This window comes from Sturnira hondurensis, unplaced genomic scaffold (assembly GCF_014824575.4).
Source record: "Sturnira hondurensis isolate 20B ecotype Veracruz unplaced genomic scaffold, ASM1482457v3 Scaffold0018728, whole genome shotgun sequence".
NCBI lineage: Eukaryota > Metazoa > Chordata > Mammalia > Chiroptera > Phyllostomidae > Sturnira > Sturnira hondurensis.
This window is the reverse complement of record NW_028091359.1, coordinates 4,711,280-4,735,960: the sequence shown is the minus strand read 5'-3', so window position 1 is coordinate 4,735,960 and position 24,681 is coordinate 4,711,280. Positions and strand designations below refer to the sequence as shown.

The window sequence follows — 24,681 nt, the reverse complement described above, 5'->3', positions numbered from 1 at the left end:
TTTTCTGATTGTTAGAGGAGGCTTCACCATACATACTAGTGGTTGTTGCCAGGGAAGTAAGTTGAGAGAGAAGAGGGCAGAAGAAAGAACCTCGGTATCAAGGACATCAAGAAAGGAGAATTTCAAGAATGGATTGGTCATTAATGCTTCAGAGAAGTCAAATAGAATGGGGACTGAGACTTGACTATTGGGATTTAATAATGAGATTATTGGTGACGTGCCAGAGCAGTAGGAGCCAGATTAGAGAAGTATGTAAAGGCAGCTATTTATACTACTCTCTAAAGAAGTTTTGGGGTAAGGGGAAGAGACACCTTGAGTAATTAATTTGAGAGGTGGCTATAATTCAAAAGAGAGAGGACAGTGAAAGAAAATTAGTTACAGTGTGACAGTACAGATAAACTTGTAGTATGATCTGTCTTGCAGAGAAATTAGAAACTGCAGAATGCTAGGTTCTTTGGCAAGAAAAATGCACAGACCTATTTGGAATACAGACTTTCATTTTTAGTAGAGACGGAGAGTTCCTTATTAATTATTTTCTGTTTAATTGCTAGGTGTTTAGTTTGCTGCACTTACTTTAAATCCCCTAATTTTAAGAAGTTTAAAGAGATTTTTTTAAAAATGCAGGTGATTTGACTTTAACAATCTGTGGTTCTCTCAGAATGAAACTTCTGTTTTAGCTACTTTCAGTCTGTGGTAACAAGTGATAAAAAAGAAGGGTGGGTTTCTTTCTCTTGTACAGGAGGGTGTGCATGCTTGCATGCCTGCGCACACCCTTCCCCTTGTGCAAGATATTCAGGTCTCCAGAATGCCTGGAGGCAGAGTTTGGATTACAGCCTCAAGTAGCATTTGTATTAAAAACATGTGTTGTTTCCTAATGTGTTTGTATTTCTAACTTCCTTTTCTTCTTTCTCTTCTAGTCTGTTCTCTGGGGAGGCAGTAAGGGGCCGTCGAGCTGGCCTCGGCACCGGGAGAGGCTGGACTTCCTGTCTCTCTGTGCTGAATGGCTGCGATGGCGCCCGCTCTCACTGACGCAGCAGCTGAAGCACACCATATCCGGTTCAAACTGGCTCCCCCATCCTCCACTTTGTCCCCTGGCAGTGCCGAAAATAACGGCAACGCCAACATCCTTATTGCTGCCAACGGAACCAAAAGAAAAGCCATTGCTGCAGAGGACCCCAGTCTAGACTTCCGAAATAATTCTACTAAGGAAGACTTGGGAAAGCTGCAACCACTGGTGGCGTCATATCTCTGCTCCGATGTAACACCTGTTTCCTCGAAGGAGTCATTGAAATTGCAAGGTGTCTTCAGCAAGCAAACAGTCCTTAAATCTCACCCTTTCTTATCTCAGTCCTATGAACTCCGAGCTGAGCTGTTGGGGAGACAGCCAGTTTTGGAGTTCTCCTTAGAAAATATTAGAACCATGAATACAAGTGGTCAGACAGCTCTGCCACAAGCACCTGTAAATGGGTTGGCTAAGAAATTGACTAAAAGTTCAACACATTCTGATCATGACAATTCCAGTCCCCTCAATGGGGGAAAACGAACTCTTTCTTCATCTTCTCCTCAGGGGGGTGAAGCAGTGGCATCTGAATCTGGGGACTTGAAGGGGGGTATGACCAATTGCACTCTTCCACATAGAAGCCTTGATGTAGAACACACAACTATATTTAGCAATAATAGCACTGTAAACAAATCTTCTGTAAATTCCATGGAACAGCCGGCACTTCAAGGAAGCAGTAGGTTATCTCCTGTCACGGACTCCAGTTCTAACTTGGGGGGTGTCAAGTTAGAGGGTAAAAAGTCTCCCCTGTCTTCCATTCTTTTCAGTGCTTTAGATTCTGACACAAGGATAACAGCTTTACTGCGGCGGCAGGCTGATATTGAGAACCGTGCTCGCAGGTTGCAGAAGCGCTTACAGGTTGTGCAAGCCAAGCAGGTGGAAAGGCATATACAGCATCAGCTGGGTGGATTTTTAGAGAAAACTTTAAGCAAACTGCCAAACTTGGAATCCTTGAGGCCCCGAAGCCAATTGATGCTGACTCGAAAGGCTGAAGCTGCATTGAGAAAAGCTGCCAGTGAGACCACCACTTCAGAGGGACTTAGCAACTTCCTGAAAAGCGATTCAATTTCAGAAGAATTGGAGAGATTTACAGCTAGTGGTATAGCCAACTTGAGGTGCAGTGAACACGCATTTGATTCAGATGTCACTGACAGTAGTTCAGGAGGAGAGTCTGATATTGAAGAAGAAGAACTGACCAGAGCTGATCCAGAGCAGCACCATGTATCCCTGTGAGTAGAATCCATGCATAATGTCCTTGTTGAGAAATGTCAGGAAGAGGGAGAAAGTCTTGGTAAAATCCCACCGTGGGGAGAATGGGATTCTTTGTATATTAGGTACCTAGGTGCCATTTGTCTTTTCTGTGATACTAGTTAGGTTGGTGCATATATGTTAGTGAAGAAATGAAAGATATTTCTGACATAGTGTTGTGTTGTTGTAGGCTAAAAGCTGCTAATTTCCTTTTAAAATCTCATTTATTAAGAAAAAATTCTATTTGTAAAACTGTACCCATGCTTAAAGTGAATAGATTTTTTTGAAGATGTATGTAGGCTATTTTTGTAAGTTCTATGACTTGACTTCAGTTTGTTGTTTCTAGGGACAAAAGTTTAGTTGACTAGAAGTTTATATTATAAGTTTATAATAGCTTATAAACTCCACTGAAGTTTATAATTGGTTTAATTGAGTCAGCTTAATGTACACAGTCCTTGCGTGAGATTTCCTTAACATTTAAAAAATCAAAACAGCCCCGACTGGTGTGGGTCAGTTGGGCATTGGTTGGGTGTTGTCCTCCAAGTGAAAGTTCTCTAGCTGGATTTCACATGAGGGCACATGCCTGGGTTACAGGTTCAGATCTCCTGGCAGGGTGTGTATGAGAGGCAACCATTTGATGTTTCTCTCCCTCACATTGATGTTTCTCTCCCACCTTCTTCCTCCATTCCCTTCTCTCTAAAAAGTTAAATATTTTATAAAAAAGAAAGAAAGAAATGGGCTTGACTCCCTAAGTAGCTTTCATGAGAAATAGAAAAAGACAACACCCTTTCCTCCAGGCTGACCCACCTCAGCAGGCTGCATACACTCCAGTGGTTTCAGCCTTCATATGCCCCTCAGCCAGGGTCCTTGTGCTGAAAAACATCTTACAGCTGCAGGTAGTTCCCTGTCCCAAATTTAAAGTGCATATGGCATTATCAGTAATGTAATTGTACTTAATGTTTCCTGGGGATCTTGGTTCTGGAGAAAAACCACTACCTCTCAATAAATCCACCAGAATTCCTTCAATGGAAACAGGTTTGTTTCATTCCAAAGAAGAACCACTAAATGAACTCCCCTTGCCATCTTACTTTCAGGTGCGAGAGAGAGAGAGAGAGAGAGAGAGAGCGCGAGCGCGCGCGCGCGCTGCAAGCATTATTTAAAAAAAAAAAAGACTAATCAGAAAATGCTTATGAGTATTTTATAGGTTGCCTCTAAGCACAATTCACATTTTTACAACTTGATTCTCTGCCTAAATAAGAGCCCATCTTTATTAGATTTGGACTTTATTCTCTCTCAGCTCAGTTAAATGTATTCACCTATTTGGGATAAATTCTTACTAGTTTTTCCAAATCCATTGCCTTGAGGGAAATGTAAGCTTTGGGTGGTACTCAGTTGGTGTCCTGGAGCCAGAAGGTCTTACTCATATTCTTCACTCATCCTGCATTCAGCTTCTTATGGATAAATAAGGAAGGACAGTATAAATATATTTCTTTAAAGATAAATCAGTCTACATTTTATCTATTTACAAGTGTTAGACTTATGAGAGAGGGAAACATGATTATTTGGAAAAGAGCTGGAGTCTTGACTAGCAGATCCTCTTTCATTTCTTCTTCAGGTAGGGATTTTGTAAAGCCTGGATTACTAGGGAAGGCTGAAATAGGTGGTTGGAATAATTGGTTTTTCCTTACCTGTAGTAAAAAGGTGACTAAGGTTTTCACCGGAGACTTAATTGAGGCAGCTATACTTTTAAGCATAAGTAAATTTTCCCCCTCAATTTTGTTTATATTATCTACCTGGATAACACTGTGTCTGAATATGAAATTTTGGTTTATATTTATGTATTGAGGGGAAAAGACTGGATAATTTTGTTGAATATCTTCCTTGTAGATGTAGTTCCATTACCATTTGTTAGCTTACTGAACTCAAAAGTCCACTTTTTAAAAAAATATTTTATTTATTTATTTTTAGAGAGAGGGTAAGGGAAGGAGAAAGAGTAGGAGCGAAACATCAATATGTGGTTGCCCTTCATGTGTCCCCTTCTGGGGACCTGGCCTGCAACCCAGGCATGTGCCCTGACTGGGAACCGAACCGGTGACACCTCCCTGCTTCACAGGCCTGTGCTCAATCCACTGAGCTACACCAGCCAGGGCAAAAGTCCACTTCTTTATTGAGATCTAAATAAAGCAGATAATACTTCAGAGGCTTGCTATTGCTGTAATAGTCATTTTTTCTTAAATGGATTAGTAGTTTATATCAGCTTGCCAATATTTTTGGTGTTATCCCTGCTGACTTGGTATAAACCATTGCTTTAAAAAATCTTGGTTAACATTGAATATTTTGTTTTAGAGTAATTTCATATAACAAATATTGTAGTTGAAGCATTTTAAGTTTCATGTATTAGTTTTGTGTATTTGAGGGAAAAAATCTAGAAGCTTACTGTTTTCAGGATACATGGTATTGAAGAAAGTTTAAGTTTTGGTAATGTGGGTGGTTGTTCCAATCCAGTGAAATTAAAATAATTGAGAGAATTTTTCTTATTCCATGGGGTAATCTAGTGATTTGAAAAGAGCTCTTTAGTCCATTCACTCAGTACTTAGTTCTGGGCATTCTTCTAACATAATGGTTTGTTGATTGGAAGGGTGTGAAGTGTAAGGACAGCTCACAGGTCATTTTAGGGATCAGTCGAATCCTCTTACAGTTAAGTCAACTAGTTGAATTAACTTGCATCACCTTGTATTAAAGTAAGAAAAATTGGGGCACCTAGGGGCATTGTGAAGTAAATATACTTTTGCACATTTTTATGTAATTGAATTTAAATTGGAAGCACCAATAAAGCAGCACTGGTACTTCAAAGATCTTTTTGAGCAAAGTCACCAGATTGACTCCTAACACAAGTATTTAGCTAGGTGTTTGTTGACTTTCTGAGTATTTTAAAGGTTTTTCAGCAGTTGGCCAGACAGTGAGAGTGGAAGTACTGCTTTGATTAAAAAAGGAGAAGTTGTTCTTTGGGTGCCAAGAAGTCTTATCCTTGTGATTTAGTAGTCCCTCCCAAATATTGTAACCAATTTATAATTCTTGAGTGCTAGAATACGTAGTTAAACTCTCCATTAGATTGACCAAGCTGGTGAGTTTCAACTTGTTCTCCCCTTCCAGTAGCCTGTCTGTTTAAAATTTCACTCCTTTGCTGAAATACTTATGCCAGAGATAAAGTAGCTAGATTTTGTCTAGGCAGTCTTGATGAAAATACTCAGTACAGGTGACTGTTGAAATTAATTGTTTTGAAATGATGTTGCTTGAATTATAAGTGGATTGTGCTGTGACAATTACAAGCCTTTACTAATAACTCACTTACGTTTTTTCTTTTTTTATCTCCAAGAAGAAGAATAGTGATCCATTTTAAGTCCCAGGCACATGGTAGCAGTAGCAGTAGCAGAATGATCAGTGTTTACATGTTGTTGAGTTTTTGGCAAATTGTTATATTGTATTATACTTTATGGTTAGTAAATTCTGTATCACTAGATAATCACATGTTAGAAAAGGCCCTTTTTCTTGATTAATATTTTTGGTTATCTGATTTTACGTTTAGTTTAACACCATCAAACCTTTCTATTTTAAGCTCTTTTGGGGAAATCTTCCTAAAATGTTGTATATATCTTCCTGTCTTGGTACATGTAACTACTAGTTTGAAAATTCTGCTCTATATTGGGTTTGACCTATATCATTGTAGAAGATCACTGGGAGGAGCAGGAATTTAGGCATCATCTCCTTGATCAAAGGACTAACAAGAAAGCTGTGTTTCAATAAATAGCTTAGTGTTTAATTCTTTAAAAATGATTTTTTAAATTTATTTTTAGAGAGGGGAAGGGAGGGAGAAAGGGAAAGAAACATCAATGTATGGTTGCCTCTCGCCCGCCCCTACTGAGGAACTTAGTCTGCAACCCAGGCATGGGACCTAAGGGGGAATCAAACCATTGACTCTTGCTTTGCAGCTCAGTCCACTGAGCCACACCAGCCAGGGCTTAATGTTTAATTCTTAATTGTAGAAGTAGAAAAGAAGCATTTATTTATCTCATATGTATGTAATACAACTCTTGAGTGATTCTTGTGCGTGCACTTCCACGGTTTATAGTTGGCCTCTTTTCTAAGAGTTTTTGTTCTGCTATTTTGTTATTCCTGAATTTTGTTTTTATTTTCTTAATCCTTGTGCTTATAAACTTCTATAGTGAGTGCTTGCTGTTAAGAAAATACTTTTACAAGTTCTTTTCTTAAGTGTGCTCTTAAAATAGCATTGTTCTAGATACCTGAATGTTATGTAGACCTTTCTTTCCTCAAAAATTTCTTTCTTACTGAACTGTTACAACACATTTATCTTATCTTGGTGGTTAGTATAAAAATAGTCCCTCCCACAAAATGTTTCATTGTGACTATTGGAATATGTGTTTTAAATAGTAAATATATATTATACAATGCTTCTTTATAAGGACTTCAGGGAGAAGGATATGTAACCAAGAGTAATTGTATTTTTTCCTAAGCTTTCAAGTTTGTTTTTATTACCTAGAATGTATAGTTTGTGTTGTTCACTAAGTTGATTTTTTCTTGTTGGCTTTTAGAAGTTGAGAGCCAAGTTTGTAGGTCTTATTGCTGTACCTTTTTTTAAAGCCTCGTTCTTGGTTTCATTTTTGTTCTCCCAGTTCTTGTTTTATTTTCATGTTTTTATTTCTGCTTTAATTTATTCTAACCTATGTTTTATTTGTCAGGTGGCCTTCTGAAGTCTGTTCAGACGGGGTTGGGTAAAAATAAACTAGATGTTCATTTTAGTGACACTGAAGGAGTTGTTTGAATTTTGGATTGTCTTGATTGCAGTGATTCTCCTTTACTTCTGGGAAATTTCACACTCTTGTTAATGAAGTCTTCCAATGAGTTCCTAGTATATTTGTAGAATTTGCTTTTTAGGTACTCTGGAATATTTTGTCTATTAGCTCCTACTTGAATGTATTAAGTGTACACAGATGATTTGCTGAGGTCAACTTCCTATTTATCTTTTCACAGAACGATGGAGTGAGGGGAATATTAGCTAGGACACCTAAGATCTAATTCTTTTCCGCTACAAACTGGCTAAAGATCTAATAACCAAAGTAACCACTTTTCTAATAAAAATGAGGGAATCGATCTAGATGATGTATCTGTAGGGTTCAAACTACCTTGAATTGTGCTACTCTATCTTTAACATTGATGGCAAAAGTCTCTATAAATTACTGGTATAACTGAAACAAAAAAGCTTCCTTGGCTTGTGGCTTAGAACTTTGATTCTTTCAGTGCCTTAGGGGTTTTTTTGGTGGGGTGTCTGGGGGTTTCATTAAAGGGATTACTGTATTTCTCAGTGTGGGGGATACATATGTGAGAATAATTCCATTGTGTTCCTGCATTGCAGAAGTTACTTCAGAGCTGAGTAAACTTCAATTTAGTAAACACCTTTGAGTTAATGCCCTTTGTTTTTCTGTTAGCCTGTATATGTCATCAGTGGTAGAAACAAGAAATTTTTGTATTTATTCCCTCTTCCCTGTCCTCCCTTTTCTCCTGGGTATATATATCAATAGTGAGAATTATTCTTGGTCCTTCTTGTGTGGTTCCAAAGGAAGGAAGTTAGGCAACATGAATTTGGGTTCCCCATTTGCTGCAGATCTAATTGCTACAGATCTTTTCTGTTGCCTTGTGACTGGTGTGTTCATTCTCTAAAGTTGAATTTTATGATGGTGTTTCAGTGTTAATGGAATAAGTACATGCACAGTGAGCAAATGTGTGAAACACAAGAGATGGCCATAGGTAAATAGACTGAGCCTCTATCCTCAAGAAGTTTAAAGTTTCAATGTGCAGTGGAGATTACAGTAAGACAGATGAATACTTAGAATAGTGCCTGGCACATAATAATGTTGAGTAAATGCTGAGTGATGCAAATGAAATAGGAAGCAGTCACAGATGGTTGATGACATTGGAAAGAAAGGATATTAGAAATGAATCTTGAAGAGTGGTCAGGATTTTGATAGAAAGTTTTCTTTTGGTTGTGGCCTACTGAGGTAGGTAAGTACAGGTAGAGAGCACAGCATAAGCAGAGAGGCCAAAAAGCATGGAGCTTTGGTGGCTAGAGTGGGGCTATTTTAGAGACCTAGTTACATGGATAAGGGAGATAAATCTAGTGTAAAAAGGGAAAGAAAATTCTAGAGATGATGCAGAAGCAGATTTAACGGGACTTAATAGTACATTTATGGGGAGAGAGGGGTCATAATAGATTATTGAATTTTCAGTCTTGGATGGCTGTAAGAATACAGTTTATAAAATAACCCTCATAGCTTATGAAGTTCTGGGCTCCTTACTAGTGTCTTAAAAATGAAGGTTTCTATATTCCATACAGGTTTCAGCAAGTGTTATGAATCAGGACATAGACTTATAAGTAATCCTCTATGAACAAGGAAGAGTCGACTTGTACTGTTGAAGAATAGAAGAGTGTGTTACAGATTTTGGAAACAGCACATGCTAACGGTTTGGGAATGGGAGGTGCTTGGTACTTGTCAGAACCAAGTCTGAGGACAGTAGTGGTGAGAAGTAAGGCCAGGAAGTGAGCTAGAAGCCAGGTCATCTGGGTGGCTTTGTAGTTTATCTTAGCTTTAAATTTTTAATGTGAAGCCATTGAGAGTTTACATATGTAATCATTGGGTTTTTTAAAGGTTCCTCTCTTATTGTATGAAGAAAGGAATGGATGCGGACTTGAGACCAGTTAGAGTGTTGTGCAGGCTGGGTAATAGGGAATGGTGGACTTGGCCTTTGGCAGGGAAGAGTAAGAGAATTGATTATTGGTGGTTAGGGTGACTAGATCCTGTGATTGATTGACTGGATGCAGTGAGACAGAGGGAAGAGGTATTGAGTAATTCTCAGATTTTTGACAGGAGTAACTGGAGTGAATGCACATGTTGAGACTGTGAAGGAGCAGGTAAGGGAGGTTATTGAGTGCAGTGGGCATTCAGTAATTTTTGTTTAAACATTTTTGGCTGTCAGGTATACCCAGAGGTTTGAGTGTTCATTTGCAGAGCACCCTATTAGATTCCATCAGCATGATAAAATAAGTTGTTTTACTAGAAAAGGAAAAGGTTGGGGCCACATTCTATTTCAAATGACTAGTACTTGCAGTAGTTTCTCTCTTCTCTCCCTAAATAAAGACCAAAATGGAGTAGATTATTTTGAAAGCTGGGCAGAAATTCAGGCCTTTTTGTATCTACTAGTTTCATTGTCTTTTTCCTCTTTCCCGTTGTGTACCTTGGAAAATTATGCACATATATTCAGTGTAAAGAGAACATTGAATTTTCCATAGATTTGAACCAAGGACTCAGTGTATAATAAATATAAAGAATAGCTCTTATTTTTGATTTCCATTAATCGAGGCTTTATAGGAATTTAAAACTGTCTGATTTATATTTATGTAATTATGAAGAAAGGTTTTTACATCATAATGGTAAACAAAATTGCTTTGAAGTCAGTTTCAATCTAATAAAAGTATCTGGAGAGTATTCCTCAGAGACTATACTGAAAAGTTGTTAAATTGTAAATGTGGGTTGTTTTGGCAACGCATTTGGTAGCATTGTAGCAACTATATAGATTATATTAATAACTCAGGTAGTAGAATTTGTGGAGATTATTTGGGGGGAAAGTGGAGATTGAGGAATAGCAGCGAGGAAGTGGGGTTATATTCCATTTTAAGTAATTTTCTTGTAAATTGCTTTACTTTTGCCTAATAGAACAAAGGGCATGAACCAGAGGATTGAATGATACTGAATAAGTGTAGTGAACATTTTCTTGCTCACCCTTCAATTGCTGTTTCCTATTTGTGCTTCTGGTACTTGAGAGATGCATCTTGAGAAAATAGAAACTAGAGGAGACAGAGCTTAGGATCTTTGGGACTAAATTAGTCTGAAACCTGGGAGTTCAGAGTCCCAGGAGGATTTTGACTGAACTGATTTGGTTGAACTAGGAAAGAATCTTTTTAACCAACTCTGCCTAATCAGACACCAGAACTGAGACATATTGATAGGGGGAAAATAGTAGTAGCCTGCATTTGTTGAGTATTTTCAGGTGTAGGCAGTGTCATGGCTGCTTTACACACATTTAATTTATTTAATCTTTATAATGCAAAGAGGTAGATACTATGTTTTTCATTTTATTTTTTGAGAGAAAGAGGAAAATATTGCTGTTCCACTTATTTATACATTCATTGGTTGATTCTTGTGTGTGCTCTGGGGATGAAACCTGCAATGTTGTTGGCATATTGGGACAATACTCTAACCAACTGAGTTACCCGGCCAAGGTGATACTTAGTTTTACAGACTTGGACTGAAGAATGAAAAGTTTAAGTCCTAAAACACCAATACAAAAAAAAATGTATATATATATATGCACCCCCTGTGTTCACAGCAGTGCTTTTTACAATATTCAAGATCTAGAAACAGGGGCCCAAGTGCCCATCAGATCAGTGGATAAAAAAAGCTGTGGTGCATTTACACAATGGAATTCTATGCGGCAGTTAAAAAAAAAAGAAGGAATGTACTTTCATGACAACATGAATGGACCTAGAGAGTATTATGCTAAGTGAAATACACCAGTCAGTGAAAGACAAATACCACATGGTCTCACTTATATGTGATATCTAATGAACATAATAAACTAAGAACAAAACAGAAACTGAAGCATAAATACATGGAACGGACTGTATGGAACGTTCCATGTATAAATACATGGAACGGCTGCTGGAGGGGTGGGAGGGATTAGATGAAAGTGGTGAAGGGATTAACCAAAGAACATTTATGCGTGACCATTGGACCAGACGATGATATGTGGTTGGTCTGAGGGAGGGATGTCGGTGGGGGCTGGGTGGAGGTGGGAAACATTCGAACAATTTAGTAATTTGGTAATGTATTTTGAGGAAAGGTGCATGATCTGTATCTTTTAGCCTGCAGTACCATACTGCTTATTTCTTTCAAAGATTAGAACTTAGATAGGTTGGGGAGGGGCTAAAGTGATTTTTAGAAAAGAGAAGGAAACACAGGAATTTATATGCATTGATCACACCTTCTGTGTTAGGTTGTTTACATTATTTAACCTTTAAAATATAAAGTACAATCTCTATTTTACATTAAAGATCAAAGACGATAGGTATGTTAAATATTTGCTTGAGGTCAAGATAAAGATAAAAACTCCTTTCTTACTGCTCTTTCTATTTTTCTTTGGGAACTCTTTGGAAGGAGCAGAAGATTCTGTTTTGAGAAATGGAGCAACCTGAAGGCACATAGCTCTTTAGAATCCTCTCTGACAGCACTGTGCACTGGTGGACATGGCATTGACCATGAGGGGATGATGGGAAGGTTAAATAGATACCCTCTAGTCTTCCCTTGCACTTAAAGTATTTTCCTCAAGAAATCTATTCCTGGTAAATCCGGATACTATAAGGACTTGAAAGGCATGAAAAAGCAATGGAAGACTATCCTGATTGGTTTTCCACCCACTTAAATGAATTTGTGTCATTTCAGTGTCTGAGTATGAAGTTTATGATTAACATTAGGTGTCTTATTTTTATTTTTTTAATTTAATTTTATTTTATATTTTATTTATTAATCTTCAGAAGGGAAGGGAAGGAGAAAGGGAGAGAAATATCAATGTATGGTTGCTTCTCATGCGTCCCGTGCTGGGAACTGGCCCCTGCTGGGAACTGGCCTGCAACCCAGGCATGTGCCCTGACTGGGAATCGAACCGCGATCCTCTGCTTCGTAGGGTGTCTTATTTTTATTGATTTGATAATCAATAGACAAACCTGAAGGATGAACTGGAGGTTTATTTTTCTTAGCATTTGGAGAGTTAGTACTAATTGGGAGCGTTATAATAGAATTCAGGACTGCTGTTGCATTGTTAATTTTAGTTATGTGTTTTAATCTTCTTAAGCTTACATTCGTCATTTAAAAAATCTGGTTTATACCTTTTTGAATAATGATGAGACTCAGGCCAGGATGGGCAAGGCTTTCTCACTATAGGCACACCGTCTGTTTTGCGGAGGTATGCATGCTGAGTGGCAGCTCACACTACCTGCATTTCCATAGGGAGTCCACAGACTGGGTCCCTCAGGGAGTTTGTGGTGGAACTGTTTCTTTCTCACTTGTTTCTTTCATGAGGCAACCTGAAGCTAGCGTCTGTGCCTATTTGTGGTAATTGTTTTATTGTGTTCCTCTTATGGCAATGAAGAGATCAGAAAATAAGGTTATGAAGTGTGGACCCTGAGGCTGGGATGTAGTGAATGAAGACAAAGGCCTTTACTAGATGTGTGTCCTTGTTAGAGTGTTACGCTTTGGAACTAAGTATCTCTAATGCAAAACAGTCATCTGTCCCTTTGCCTCCCACCAAATAAGCAAAAACAATACAAAGTTCTTTCTTAGCCCTGTTTCTCAGAAATAATTGACTAAAAACTATTACAGATGATAAAGTTAATGTAGAACAAATAAGGGACCAGCTGCCTTTTGACACTGCCAAATATCAAAGCAGAATTTCAGATACTGCTTTTTTGATGCATAAAGTTGACATAGTTGAATCCTTCATTGGTTCATTTAGTTGCCTTTCATAGAATTTTACTCCAAGAACAAAAAGATCTGTAGTTTTTATTTAATAGTTTCCTTCAGATCTTAAGAGTTTTCTCAAGTGAGTTGCTGCAACCACTGTTCTTCTACATTTCCAGCTGGGTAAAAATGTTTTTCTTTTTGAACTGGCACTCCCCCAGCAGATTTTTCCAGCAAGTATTCTTTGGGCACACCCTATGCATAGTAAGATGAAAACAGAGGCTTAAGACTCATTTTGCTTTTTACTTAGCTGGAACCGAAATTTATCTTTTATGCAAATACATTCAGTCATTCACAGAAGTAAGTAGAAATGCTAATTTTGTGTTTTCAAGAAGTTTGGGGCGATGATTATCTTTCCAATTTGCTCATAGTGGTAACTTTATAGTAAGTAGATCTCAGACCGAAGAGTTGAGGCTCTGAGGGGACTTCGGTATTTGCAAGTGTGTATGTGGTTTTGGTTTTACATTTTATTAGGTGTAGAAGTTTATTGTTTCCATTAATGTCTAAAGCAATGTTAGATTGTTTACACTTCCATGCTTTACTCTAAGTAAACAATGTGATGCTATTACTTGATAAATTAAATTTCCTTAATTTATTCATGAACATTAACATTGGCTGACAGACTTGAATGTTTCCTAGAAGACCAGTGTTCACAGAGCTTACATTCCTTTAATAGATCATCCTTCAACAATGATCAGAGACGCTACCATAGTCGATAATCTGAGTAGAAACTAAGATGTGTCATCATAGAGGGTAGCCAAATGTATCCCAGTGATAATGCCAGAAAAGAAATCCAGAATTCTCTGAGCAAAGAATAGTAAACATTGAAAAATTCAAGGTAACTCTTAAACATTTGGGGACTAGCCTTTCAGGATCATCTACCATCAAGATTAACCTTGCCCTTTGGGGCAAGGAGACACTTTTCTGAGAATAAAGTAAATGATGAAAACACTTAAGAAGAATTGAGAACTTGGCTTTTGCCTTTAAAGAATAATTTATGTGACTGATCCCCCTCCCCTACCATGTTCAAGTAGAAAAGGAAGCATTAGAATTAGGCAGTATATGCTTAATTCTAGATACATGGTAGAGGCATTACTTGTTCAAATTTAGGGGGATGGAGTGACTACTATGGGCTAAGGTGGTCAGAAGACCTGAGAAGAGGTAGAACTTTAGTTTGGATCAATGATGACATTTAGGTTTCTAAGAGGAAAGAGGATGTTTCAGGTTCAAGGATGAGGGACCTCAGATAAGGATGTTGTGTTTGTAATAGAGAAGAGACCTACCTATCTTCCAGACAGAAAGGGTTCAATGAAGTGGAAGAAGAAGTTGGAAGGGTAAGCTGGGGTCACATTCTTTTATATAGTATTTTATTTATTTTTTAGGGAGAAGGGAAGGGAAGGAGAAAGGGAGAGAAGCATTGATTTGTGAGAGAAACATCTCAATTGGTTGTCTCTCACAGGCCCCTACCTGGGAACCTGGCCCACAACCCAGGCATGTGTCCTGACAGGGAATGGAACCAGCGACCTTTTGGTTCACGAGTCAGTGCTCAGTCCAGTGAGCTACACTAGCTAGGGCATGGGTTACATTGCTTTTGAATGCTGTTTGGTGCATTTGGATTTTGTCCTAAAAATAATGGACAATCATTGATGTGGGATAGCATGATTAAAGTACTCATAAGAAAGAGTCTTTGATAGTGATTTGGGTTGGATGGACTGGAGGTTTAAGATGGTTTGGGGCAGGGGAAGACTTAAAAGCAGTAGTCTGGCTATAAATAAAAGTCTTGAGTCAGGGCAAGAGTCATGAAATGGGAAGAAAGGTTCAGATGCAAGATTGATATAATAGAAAATTTTAGAGCTCACAATGGACATACGCACATATTTGTCATTTACAGATGAGAAATGTAGGGAAAGAGGTCAAGTGACTATGCTAAAGATTATTAGGATAAGAATCAAGGTTGTACTGGAGTCTCTTGACTTGCTAGCTCTGTGATCTTTGCATGTTACTTTTTTTTCCTGTAACATGGGACATAAAACATTTACCTCACTGGATTTTGTTAGGATAGAGGAGATAATGTATGTAAAATGCTTATATCCTATTTCAGTGTCTGGCACATAAATATAATAATGATATTTAGATGTTGGGTGCATATCCATTATAGGACATAATTGTCAGGTTTTTATAATTATAGGTTATGTAGTGAGTACTTATGTACATTGTGTTTTTTTCTCTCAAATTAAGTTGTTAGGTGAAAGGATATAATTTTTTTTAAGATTTTATTTATTTTTAGAGAGGGGGAAGGGAAGGAAAAAGAAGGAGAAATTTCCACCAAATTGCTGTGAAAATTTTAGTGTATGATCACATCGTAATGGTATTTGTCTCTTAAGTGAATAGTCTCACTCTACTTTTTGCTTTTCACATCATTTCTTCTGAAGGTCCCATATTTTTAGTTTGTTTCACGGCCTTTGAGGGGTTTTTAGTGTGGGTATATTTTAACTGTATGCATGTTTGTCTTTGTAATGTACTTAATAGAGTTGGATTTTTATAAATTTGCTATTTTTAGATATCTGTTGACTTGAACATAATATGAAAAAGGGGTGTGTGAAAGATTTCCTTTACAACACACTTGTTTTACTATTGATGGACTTTTCTGATGTTTGGTGTTTGTACATATAAAGCTCTTGCTTTTTGTATTAAGTTCTCAGAATCTATAAAAGAGGGTTGAACAGTTCAAAAGATTGTAGATATATCTTGTTAGGTAGCTTTCCAAAAAGGTTCTCAGTTGTATTCATTCATAATAGTGGTATAATCAGGTTGTTTGTTTATCCATACCCTAATTAGCATGGAGAATACTTGTTTTAGTGTTATTGGTTGGTTGATTTTTAAATCCTCATTTGGGGATATCTCATTGATTTTAGAGGGGGGGGAAGGGTGGGGTGGGGTGGTGAAACATTGATTTCCTCCTGTATCCGTCCAGAATGGGAATCAAATCTGTAACCTAGGTATGTGTCCTGGCTAGAGATCAAACCCATAACTTTTGGGGTATGGGATGATGCTCCACCACCACTCAGCCAGGGCAGCATGGAGAATACCTTTTTATTGTTTTAACAAGTCTTAATCTATTTTTATGATTCCTTGATACAGCAGAGATAGCAATCCTTTGTTGAAAATACTGGAAATCACAGTTGGATAAGATGCAGAGATAATAGTCTACGTTTTTTGTCCATTAATCTTTTTTCTTGATCTTTATTCAACCTAAAATAGTGGAATTTCTTCATTCTTCCAGATGTTAATAGAATTTTTCCTAGACATTTTGAGTGGTTTTATTTTTAGATTGACCTTTTTTCCCCTCATGCTGAGGATCTAAGTAAGTCCTTTTTACCTTGTGTCCCAAATAGCCAATTAATATTGCAAAACTACTCGTTTTCATAATACTTTGCTTTGGTACTTTTGAAAGTGAATTAAACCTATGCGTTAATTTGAAAATATCTTTTCATTCAAAATATGGATTGTCCAGTTTTCTCTATTCATTTGGTCTATTTTATAAGGGTATTGAGCATTTTGGGTTTTTTAAAAGATGCTTTTATAAATAGGTTCTCTTACATTATATAGTTTTATTGCTGACAAAGAGCAAAAATACTAAAAAATGATTTTGCATCTTTGTTGTTACTCAGCTACTTTAAAATCTAGAAATATGCATAAGTAATATTAAGAAATACTTAATTTTTGCTAAGTGATTTATAATTGTATATATGCGTGTCTTCTACCCCTCTCTACAGTAGGTTGAAAGAATAGTGGTAGGATAAATGATATATTAAATGAAAACTATCTTGGTGATTTAAATTCTTACGAAGTCTGCAAAAGGCCTAGTAGTGACTTTCCCATGTGTTCCCCATTTTGTCTTTGCGCAGCTGGCTTGTTGATCCCAACCGCAGAAACATGGATTATCCATAAAATCTAGAGACTCTGCTTTAATGTGATGTATGTGCAGTTGATTAGTTTGTTTGATTTGTGACTGGTCATTATTATCTTTCAAGAAGAGGGTAGAACTGTGAGGACCTTCTGATTGACCTGAAGAACCTGTATCTCTCTTCCAGTGAGCTTGTATCTCTCTTCAAATTTTATTGTAGTTAAGAGAACATGGTCAGTCCTTAAAAGGTTTGGGAAAGATTGGAAAGCGATGTTTTATTACAGCTTACTCTTTTTGACACTTTCATATGGTTTAAAAACAATAAAAGGCTTAACAACAAAGAGGTGCAGTTGTAATTGCATCCCTTTTTGAGGGGAGGGGATTCTAAACTGAAAATTGTTGCGTTTTTTTTTTTTTTTGCACTCAGTGTTTCCGTAGCCTAGTGGAATGTTTTGGGCATAGGACAAGAGAAACCTTTTGTGAAGTTTCAAGATATTGCATGGCAGTATTGATTTACTTCAGACCTTAAATAGTCCCTCCCTCCCTCCAGTGAACTTGTTTAGATGTGTAGACAACCTTGAGGGAGAGAACCACACTTTGGCTGCTTTCTTGTTTCTAAGAGTAGCTAAATCTAGGGTTATGTCAATTGATTCCCAGTGGCAAAACTTGTTTGGATCCTGTTCCATGGGATAATGTCTTTGAGTTCAAATATGGATGTTTCCTGCCTCAAGACATTGGTCTTGGCACATAGATTTATAATTTGAAAATTGAGCTGGCTTCAGTTTCCAGTGTGAGGGGGGGATAGGTTTTAGTTAAGTAGGCATAGCCAAACCATCAACCAGGAAATTGAATGTGACCAGAAACTGCATGACACCTCTCTTTCATATCTAGTAACCCACCTACTTCACTTAGCTTCGTTTTAGCCATCAAATAAAAATATTCTCATGGTGTAGAACAGTAGCTTGCTTTTTTGGCTAGCCCAGATATGTGCTGTTGGTGATCAGTGCAGGGACATTGACCTTTGGTATGGCTCACTAATGTCAATGGCTAGATTGAAGGGCCACCAAGCATTATTGTGGTTAGGGCAGTAGGAAGGTAACTTGAAACACAAGTTGGAACAATTGTGGAAAGTCTGAAAAGGCTTGGTGGGGGAGGAGTTTAGAATGCTCTTAATGAAGCAACAGGAGCATTTTTGCTCAGGGCCCTGACATAATGAAATAAATGCTTTGCTAAAGAATCTCACTGCTGTGTGCTTTTACCAGAACAGGAGGAGTGGAAGACAAGCAGTTAAACCATTTTGCAAATATTTGGTTCATTATGGTAACACTTAACACAGTAACTTGGCTCCAGAACTGTATAAAATTACTAGTGTCCCTTGATGTGTAGGTCTCTTTGTATTCCTCTTTGATTTTCTGTGAAAAACTTTTACAGTGAGAATTGTTTGTATCAATTGTTAATTATATTCACACTTTTAAATTTGCTTTTAGACTTGACTTTGCTTTAACAGTGGTCCCCAAGACCAGCAGAATGAATGTGACCCAGGAACTTCACGTTCCTCTTTAGGAATTCTTGACTTGGGTTAGGAATGCAAATTCTCAAGCATATCCCAGGCCTACTATCCGGAAACTCTGGGGATGAGGCCTAAACATCTGTTTCAGCATGCAGCCCCTCCAGGTGATTCTGCTACAAGACCAGTTTTGAGAGCATCATTGATTTGAGGCAAAGAAAGCATGTTGTTTATTTCATCTGAATTTTTAAAGAACCTGAAATTCAGAAGGAAAGGGATAGGATAAAGTACATAATTAATGGAAAATCATGACTTTTATGGGTTTAGTGAAGAGGCTATGGTTGATTTTTATTTCTCTTGAACTACAAAAAATAAACTGCCAGAAACAATTTACTGTTAGTATTAATGAAGGAAGTTAAACTTTTGGATGATTTTTGTCACCTGAGTGGCCCTTTCTTTCTTAATGGAATGTCTTGCTTGATATCACTTGTTGAAAAGATTTTCATCCTAATCCAGTTCAGAATACAATAAATGCTCACTAAAGGGGATAGGGTCTCAGAAACCAGGATTGTAAGTGAAACAACATGTAATGAAACTATTTTTGCCATAGGGCTAATAGATGATATAAAAGAAGAGTTAAGTTCCCATGCATATTTCTGGTCATAAAAGACATCACCAAACTTAATAAATACCCAAAACATTATAAGATTAAACACTGAAGTAAATGTGAGTTGTACATGCACTAAGAAAGATTAACAAAAATGTAGAAACGTTTTTCAACTTGCTTATTCTGGTTTAAGGGTCACTGGTGGTTTCAGCCCATCCCAGCAGCTCAAGGAAGCAGGGCAGGAGCCTACCCTGGACAGAACGTCCTTCCATTGCGGGAGTGCACTCACATACCCCCACTTTCAGTCAGACTGGATGAGTTAGACAAGCCCATTTAACCTGTTGTGAACATCTTTGAGTTGTGGAAGGAAACTGGAGTGGCTGGAGAAAACCCACCTGGACATGGGGAGAACGTGCCAACTCCACATGGACAGTGGCTCCCAGTAGAAATCGTTTTTCCCTCCTAATCAGTGTTACAACAAACCAACATTGAATGAAAAGCTGGTATTTGGGCCTGCTGTACTCACTAGGGAAAGTGCATAGCAGATATTTCCAGTGTTTCAGCAATGGAAATATTTCACACTGATTATTGTGGGTAGGCAACTAACATGTATTATTTTCATATAAAGTGTACAGTTCATTGGCTTTCAGTGTATTCACAGAGTTGTGTAAATAGCACAATTTATCTCTTTCCTAATAAATTGATTTAATACAAATATTGATCACATAAAAATTAACTCAGTAGAAAAAACTCAAGTGTCCTTCAAAAGGTAAACGGATAAAATGTGGCATAGACAGAAAGGGGAAAGTTATTCAGAGTTAGAAAGGAGACAGTTTGGACAGGTCCTACGACATGACTAAATCTTGAGGGCATTTTGCTAAGTGAAATAAGCCAATCACAAAAAGATAAATGTGGTATGATTCCACTTATGTGAGGTACGAAGAGTAGTTAAGTTCTTGGATACAGAAAATAGCATGGTGTTTGTCAGGGAGTGGAGAGTGGAATCAGCAATTACTGTTTAATGGGTATAGAGTTTAGTTTTGTAATGTGAAAAGAATTCTGGCAGATGGATGGTGGTGATGGTTGCACAACAATGTGGATGTACTTGACACCACTGAACTGTACACTAAAAAATAGTTTAAATGGTAAATTTTACATGTATTTTACCATAGTTAAAAATTGGGAGGGGGGAGTAGGTCAGACAAAACATGCTACATTTTCAATTATTTTAAATGTCTGGGGAATCCTTCTTTCTTATAAACTGAAAGATTTTGGTGTTAAAGCATTTTGTAAGTTGTCAGGTACCAACTCACATTTGGTGTGATGTTGCAGAATCAGTAAATATTTAAGAATTTATAATTCATATAACATCCTCTTTTTAACAGTATACAACTCTGTGTGGTTTTGGTATATTCACAGAGTTGTGCAGCTATCACCACTGTCTTAATTCTAGAACATCTTCATTATTTCAAAAAGAAACCCTATATTTATTAGCAGTCATTCTCCTAGCCCTTTCTTCCCTGTAGTTGCTCACAACCACTAATATTTCTGTCTGTGGATTTGCCTGTGCTGGACATACCATGTAAATGGAATCATATATATAGTCTTTAGTGTCTTTTTTTCATTTAGCACAATATTTTCAAGGTTTATACATGATATAGCACATGTCAGTACTTCATTTCTTTTTATGGTCACATACTATTGCATTGTTTGGTTGTACCACATTTTGTTTATTCATGGACTTTGGATTGTTTCCACCTATTTGTCTTTTAAATTGTGTTAGTGGGAGTGAAGTGGTATCTCATTGTGGTCTGATTTACAATTCTCTGGTACTGATGTTGTTGATTCCATTAGTATGTTCAGTTGTATACCTCTGATGCATAACGAAAGTTTTTAAATTTTTGGTATAGTTCATTTTATCTTTGTGTATGTGTGTGTTAGAATTCACTGCTATGATTCCCTCTAGGAGTTTTATAGTTTTAGCTCTTACGTTTACACCTTTGAGTTAATTTTGTATATGGTGTGAGGTAGGGGGTCCAAATTCATTTTTCGTGTTGTCCCAGCATCATTAATTGAAAATGCTGTTCTTTCCCTGTCATGTTTTAAAATGGAAATGAATATAATTATAAAATGAAAACGTACATGTTTTTAAAATTTTTGATGGTTGTATAGGTGGTATTTTCCTTATGCTTTAACATTTTTTCAAATATCTGTAACAATTTTGTTACTCTCTGTAACAAACACAGACACACACACACACATGCACGCACCCCCCCCACCCCCATCAGAGCATTACAGTGATTAGGGAAAGGGGAAGTGAGAGAGTGCATTGATCTGCTACCTCCTGTATGCTCCCAGAATGGGGATGACCAGGGATTGAACCAGAGATTGGTTCGTGCATGGGACAAGATTCCAATCAATTTGAGTCACCTAGCCAGGGTGAGAAAACATTCTTATGATGTCTCAGGTGTTGGTCTGGGTTTGGGGATAGAGCAATAAAGGAAAACTTCTGGTTTTCCTTTTTTCTGCTTTCCTGTTTACTGCATTGCCACTACTTTCTACTCAAGTTAAGGCTTTGTAGTAAATATGGTCATGCTGTGCCTGATGCCTTTAGGGATTGATTTTAACCCACTGGGGGCAATTGAATGTGAATAGGTGAAATGAATTTTATCAAGGATATCTGAGTAGAGGTAGGATTTGTGTGAGTCATGTAATTCTGTTATTTCATGAATTCTAACTTTGTGTATTGGTGGGTTACTATGATGATCCTTTGACTCCATTTCTTGCTGTCAGATGAGGCCTTTGGACCAGGTGAAAAATACTACCTCATCTTTGTATTTGACTTCTATTTGTAAATTTAAAGATATTTGAAAAATATCTTTAGACAAACTTATATTCAAACAGCTAGGTTTGCTTTTGGTTTAGAAAATTGAAGACCAATACTTTCTTTATAGCATGTGAGCAGTGTTCTCCTGAACTCAAGTCCAGAAACAGGAAATGAGAATTCCATTCCTGGATAGCTTGCTCTACCTAGGACATATCACTTCACTACCTTTAGCTGCGGTTAGCCACTGTTCAGGTTCGAGATAGCTAGAGAGGCTGGGGAGCTGATTGTAACACACTTTAGTCACCTTTACCATCTGGATTTTTCCACTGAAGGATGACTCATTCTTTTGAAACAGTTTTCAAAACAGGAAGATGAGAGCCACATTGTCAGATTCTTTAAGTGCACACTGAAAACTTTTATAACAACTGTTTGCATCTAGGGGGATAAATTCACTTTTTTTTCCCAATAAATACTGAGTGTCTCCTATATTGTAAGGATTTTTTGGTGGGCTCTGAGGACAACATGCTGTAGTTAAACTCGGAGGATGCAAAGCCAAATGTGTAAGTACAGTTGACCCTTGAACAACATGGGTTTGAATAGTGTGGGTCCACTTACACGAGGATTTTATTTTTCAATAAATAACTATAAATGTGTTTTTTCCTTATGACTTTCTTAGTATTTTCCTTTCTCTAAGTATCTGTAAGACTTTTTAAAATAACAATATAGAGTTTAGGAAAAAATATTTCCACCCTTAAAGTCTATTGGTGTCTTTAAATTTCTAGAATGTCTGGATCAACCCTGTAAATACTTGGTTGTATCTTTCATTACTCTGGATAAAATTGAGAGGTGACTCTTGTGCTGGTGTTTGTCAACCCTCCTTTTTCCCTTTATGTTTTATTGTAGAAAATTCAAGCTTACATATAAGTAGAGAGGAGAGTACAGTAAACCCCATATGTGTATCACCCAGCTACAGTAGGCATCAACTCATAGCTTTTCTGGTTTTATCTAGACATCCCAAAACACCACCACCATGACACACATAACATGTACATGCATACACTTTGATTATTCTGAAGACAAGTCTATACAACATACTTTTTATCTGTAAATTTTTCAGAATCGGTTTCTAAAAGATAAAAGCCTCATCTTGTTCTTTTTAAAAAGTATCCCTGTTTGTTGAAAATGATGTGAAGGAATGAGGTAGAGACTGTATAGATGGGGCAAAAGAGTAGAAATTAGGTCCAACTAGATAATTGACTTTCAGAAGAAGAGGGTTGGGTAGACCCAGAACTGTAAAGGAGATACCAACTAGAATTAATTAAATTACGAGAATATGGCACATTCTTTTTTTTCCCTCCTCCCTCTTCCCCCTCTGCCTTCTCTACAGATTTCTAGGCCTCTCTTCTCTGCCTACCTGTTAAATGTTGTAGTACTTCAGGGTTTAGTTTTCAGACAACTCCCCTCCCGTTCTTTATACTCTACGTAGGTGATCTTTTAGGTCTGCCTTTTTTCTTTCTTTTTTAAAAGATTTTATTTATCTTTAGAGGGGAAGGGAAGGGAAGGAGAGAGGGAGAGAAATATCAATGTATGGTTGCCTCTCATGTGTTCCCTGCTGGGAACTGGCCTGCCACCCAGGCATGTGCCCTGACTGGGAATCAAACCGTGGTCCTTTGGTTTGCAGGCCTGCCTTTTAAGTATCGTCCATACACCAATTCCAGATTTGTATCTTCAGTTCATCTGTGTCTCCTTTCTGAAGTTCAGACTCATATCCAATTGTCTTGTAGGTATTTCAAATTTAATATGTTTGAAATGGAGTTTTTGATTCTCCTTGCTAAAATCCAGTTTATTCCACTTTTCACACACCACCCCCGCAACTCCACCTTCTTATTCCTTCCCATCTCCTGCCCTATTACAGTGTGCGATGCAATAAAGTCTAGAAATCCACCTTTGGCTTAGTTCAGACTGCTATAACAAAATACGTGGGCTGGGTGGGTGGCTTATAAACAACAGAAATTTATTTCTCACAGTTCTGGAGGCTGTACATTGGATATCAGGAGGCCATCATGGTCAGCTTCTGTGTAAGCTCTATCCTGGTTATATACTTCATACTCTTCATTATAGGAAAGAGGAAGAGAGCCCCCTCAGGTCTCATAAAGGCACTAATACCATTCATAAGAGCTCCACCCTCTTTCCATAAGGACCTTGATTCCTGTTTGATCATTCCTGCTTCTGACCTTCCACAAGACTTTCTGGGTCTGTCTCTAAAATATATCCTGATCTCTTGACTTCGTATCCACAGCCATCGTCATTATCTCTTTTTGAACACTGCAGTAATCTCCTAACTGGTTTCCTTGTATTTACTTTTTCTTCCTAAGTCAAAGTGGTCATTTTAAACTTAGTGTTACTTCCTTGCTTTAAAAAAAAAAAAAAACCTTTCATGAGTTTCCTGTTGCTTTTAGAATAAAACCTAAACTTCTTGCCTTTAAGGCCTTATACGAAGTCTGTCTGGAAAAATTCCAACCGTTATTAATGTAACGAGAGTAGTTTGCTCAACACTGATATAACTTGGCAGCCAGCAGAGTGGACTGGAATGCGCATGTGTAAATAATGACAACCTCACTGTACTAGTCGATGGGGATGGTAGATGCCCTTGAGTGACCATGTGTACTGTGTGGCTTCGCATTCAAAATGACTGAGTGAGTAGAGCAGTGAATCTGCATCAAATTATGCATTAAGCTTTAACATTCCCTCACGGAAACTATTCAGATGAATCAGAAGGCTGCAGTTATGGGCAGCTGGTGATTGGCAGCTTCATCGCAACAACGTGCCTGCTCGTGCATCATGTCTGTCTCATGCAGAGTTTTTTTTTGGTGAAACAT

The 24,681-nt window shown here is 37.6% G+C and overlaps 1 protein-coding gene across 4 annotated transcripts in view; it reads left to right on the top strand.

Moving 5' to 3' along the window:
- Positions 1–24,681, top strand: part of KANSL1 (KAT8 regulatory NSL complex subunit 1) — a 159,949-nt gene that overhangs the window by 44,437 nt on the left and 90,831 nt on the right. For all 4 annotated transcript variants that reach the window (XM_037070017.1, XM_037070018.1, XM_037070019.1 and 1 more), the window contains one exon: positions 918–2,289. In XM_037070017.1, coding sequence (XP_036925912.1) covers positions 1,001–2,289 — 1,289 coding nt within the window. In that variant the 5' untranslated portion in view covers positions 918–1,000. The remainder of the gene's footprint in view (positions 1–917; positions 2,290–24,681) is intronic.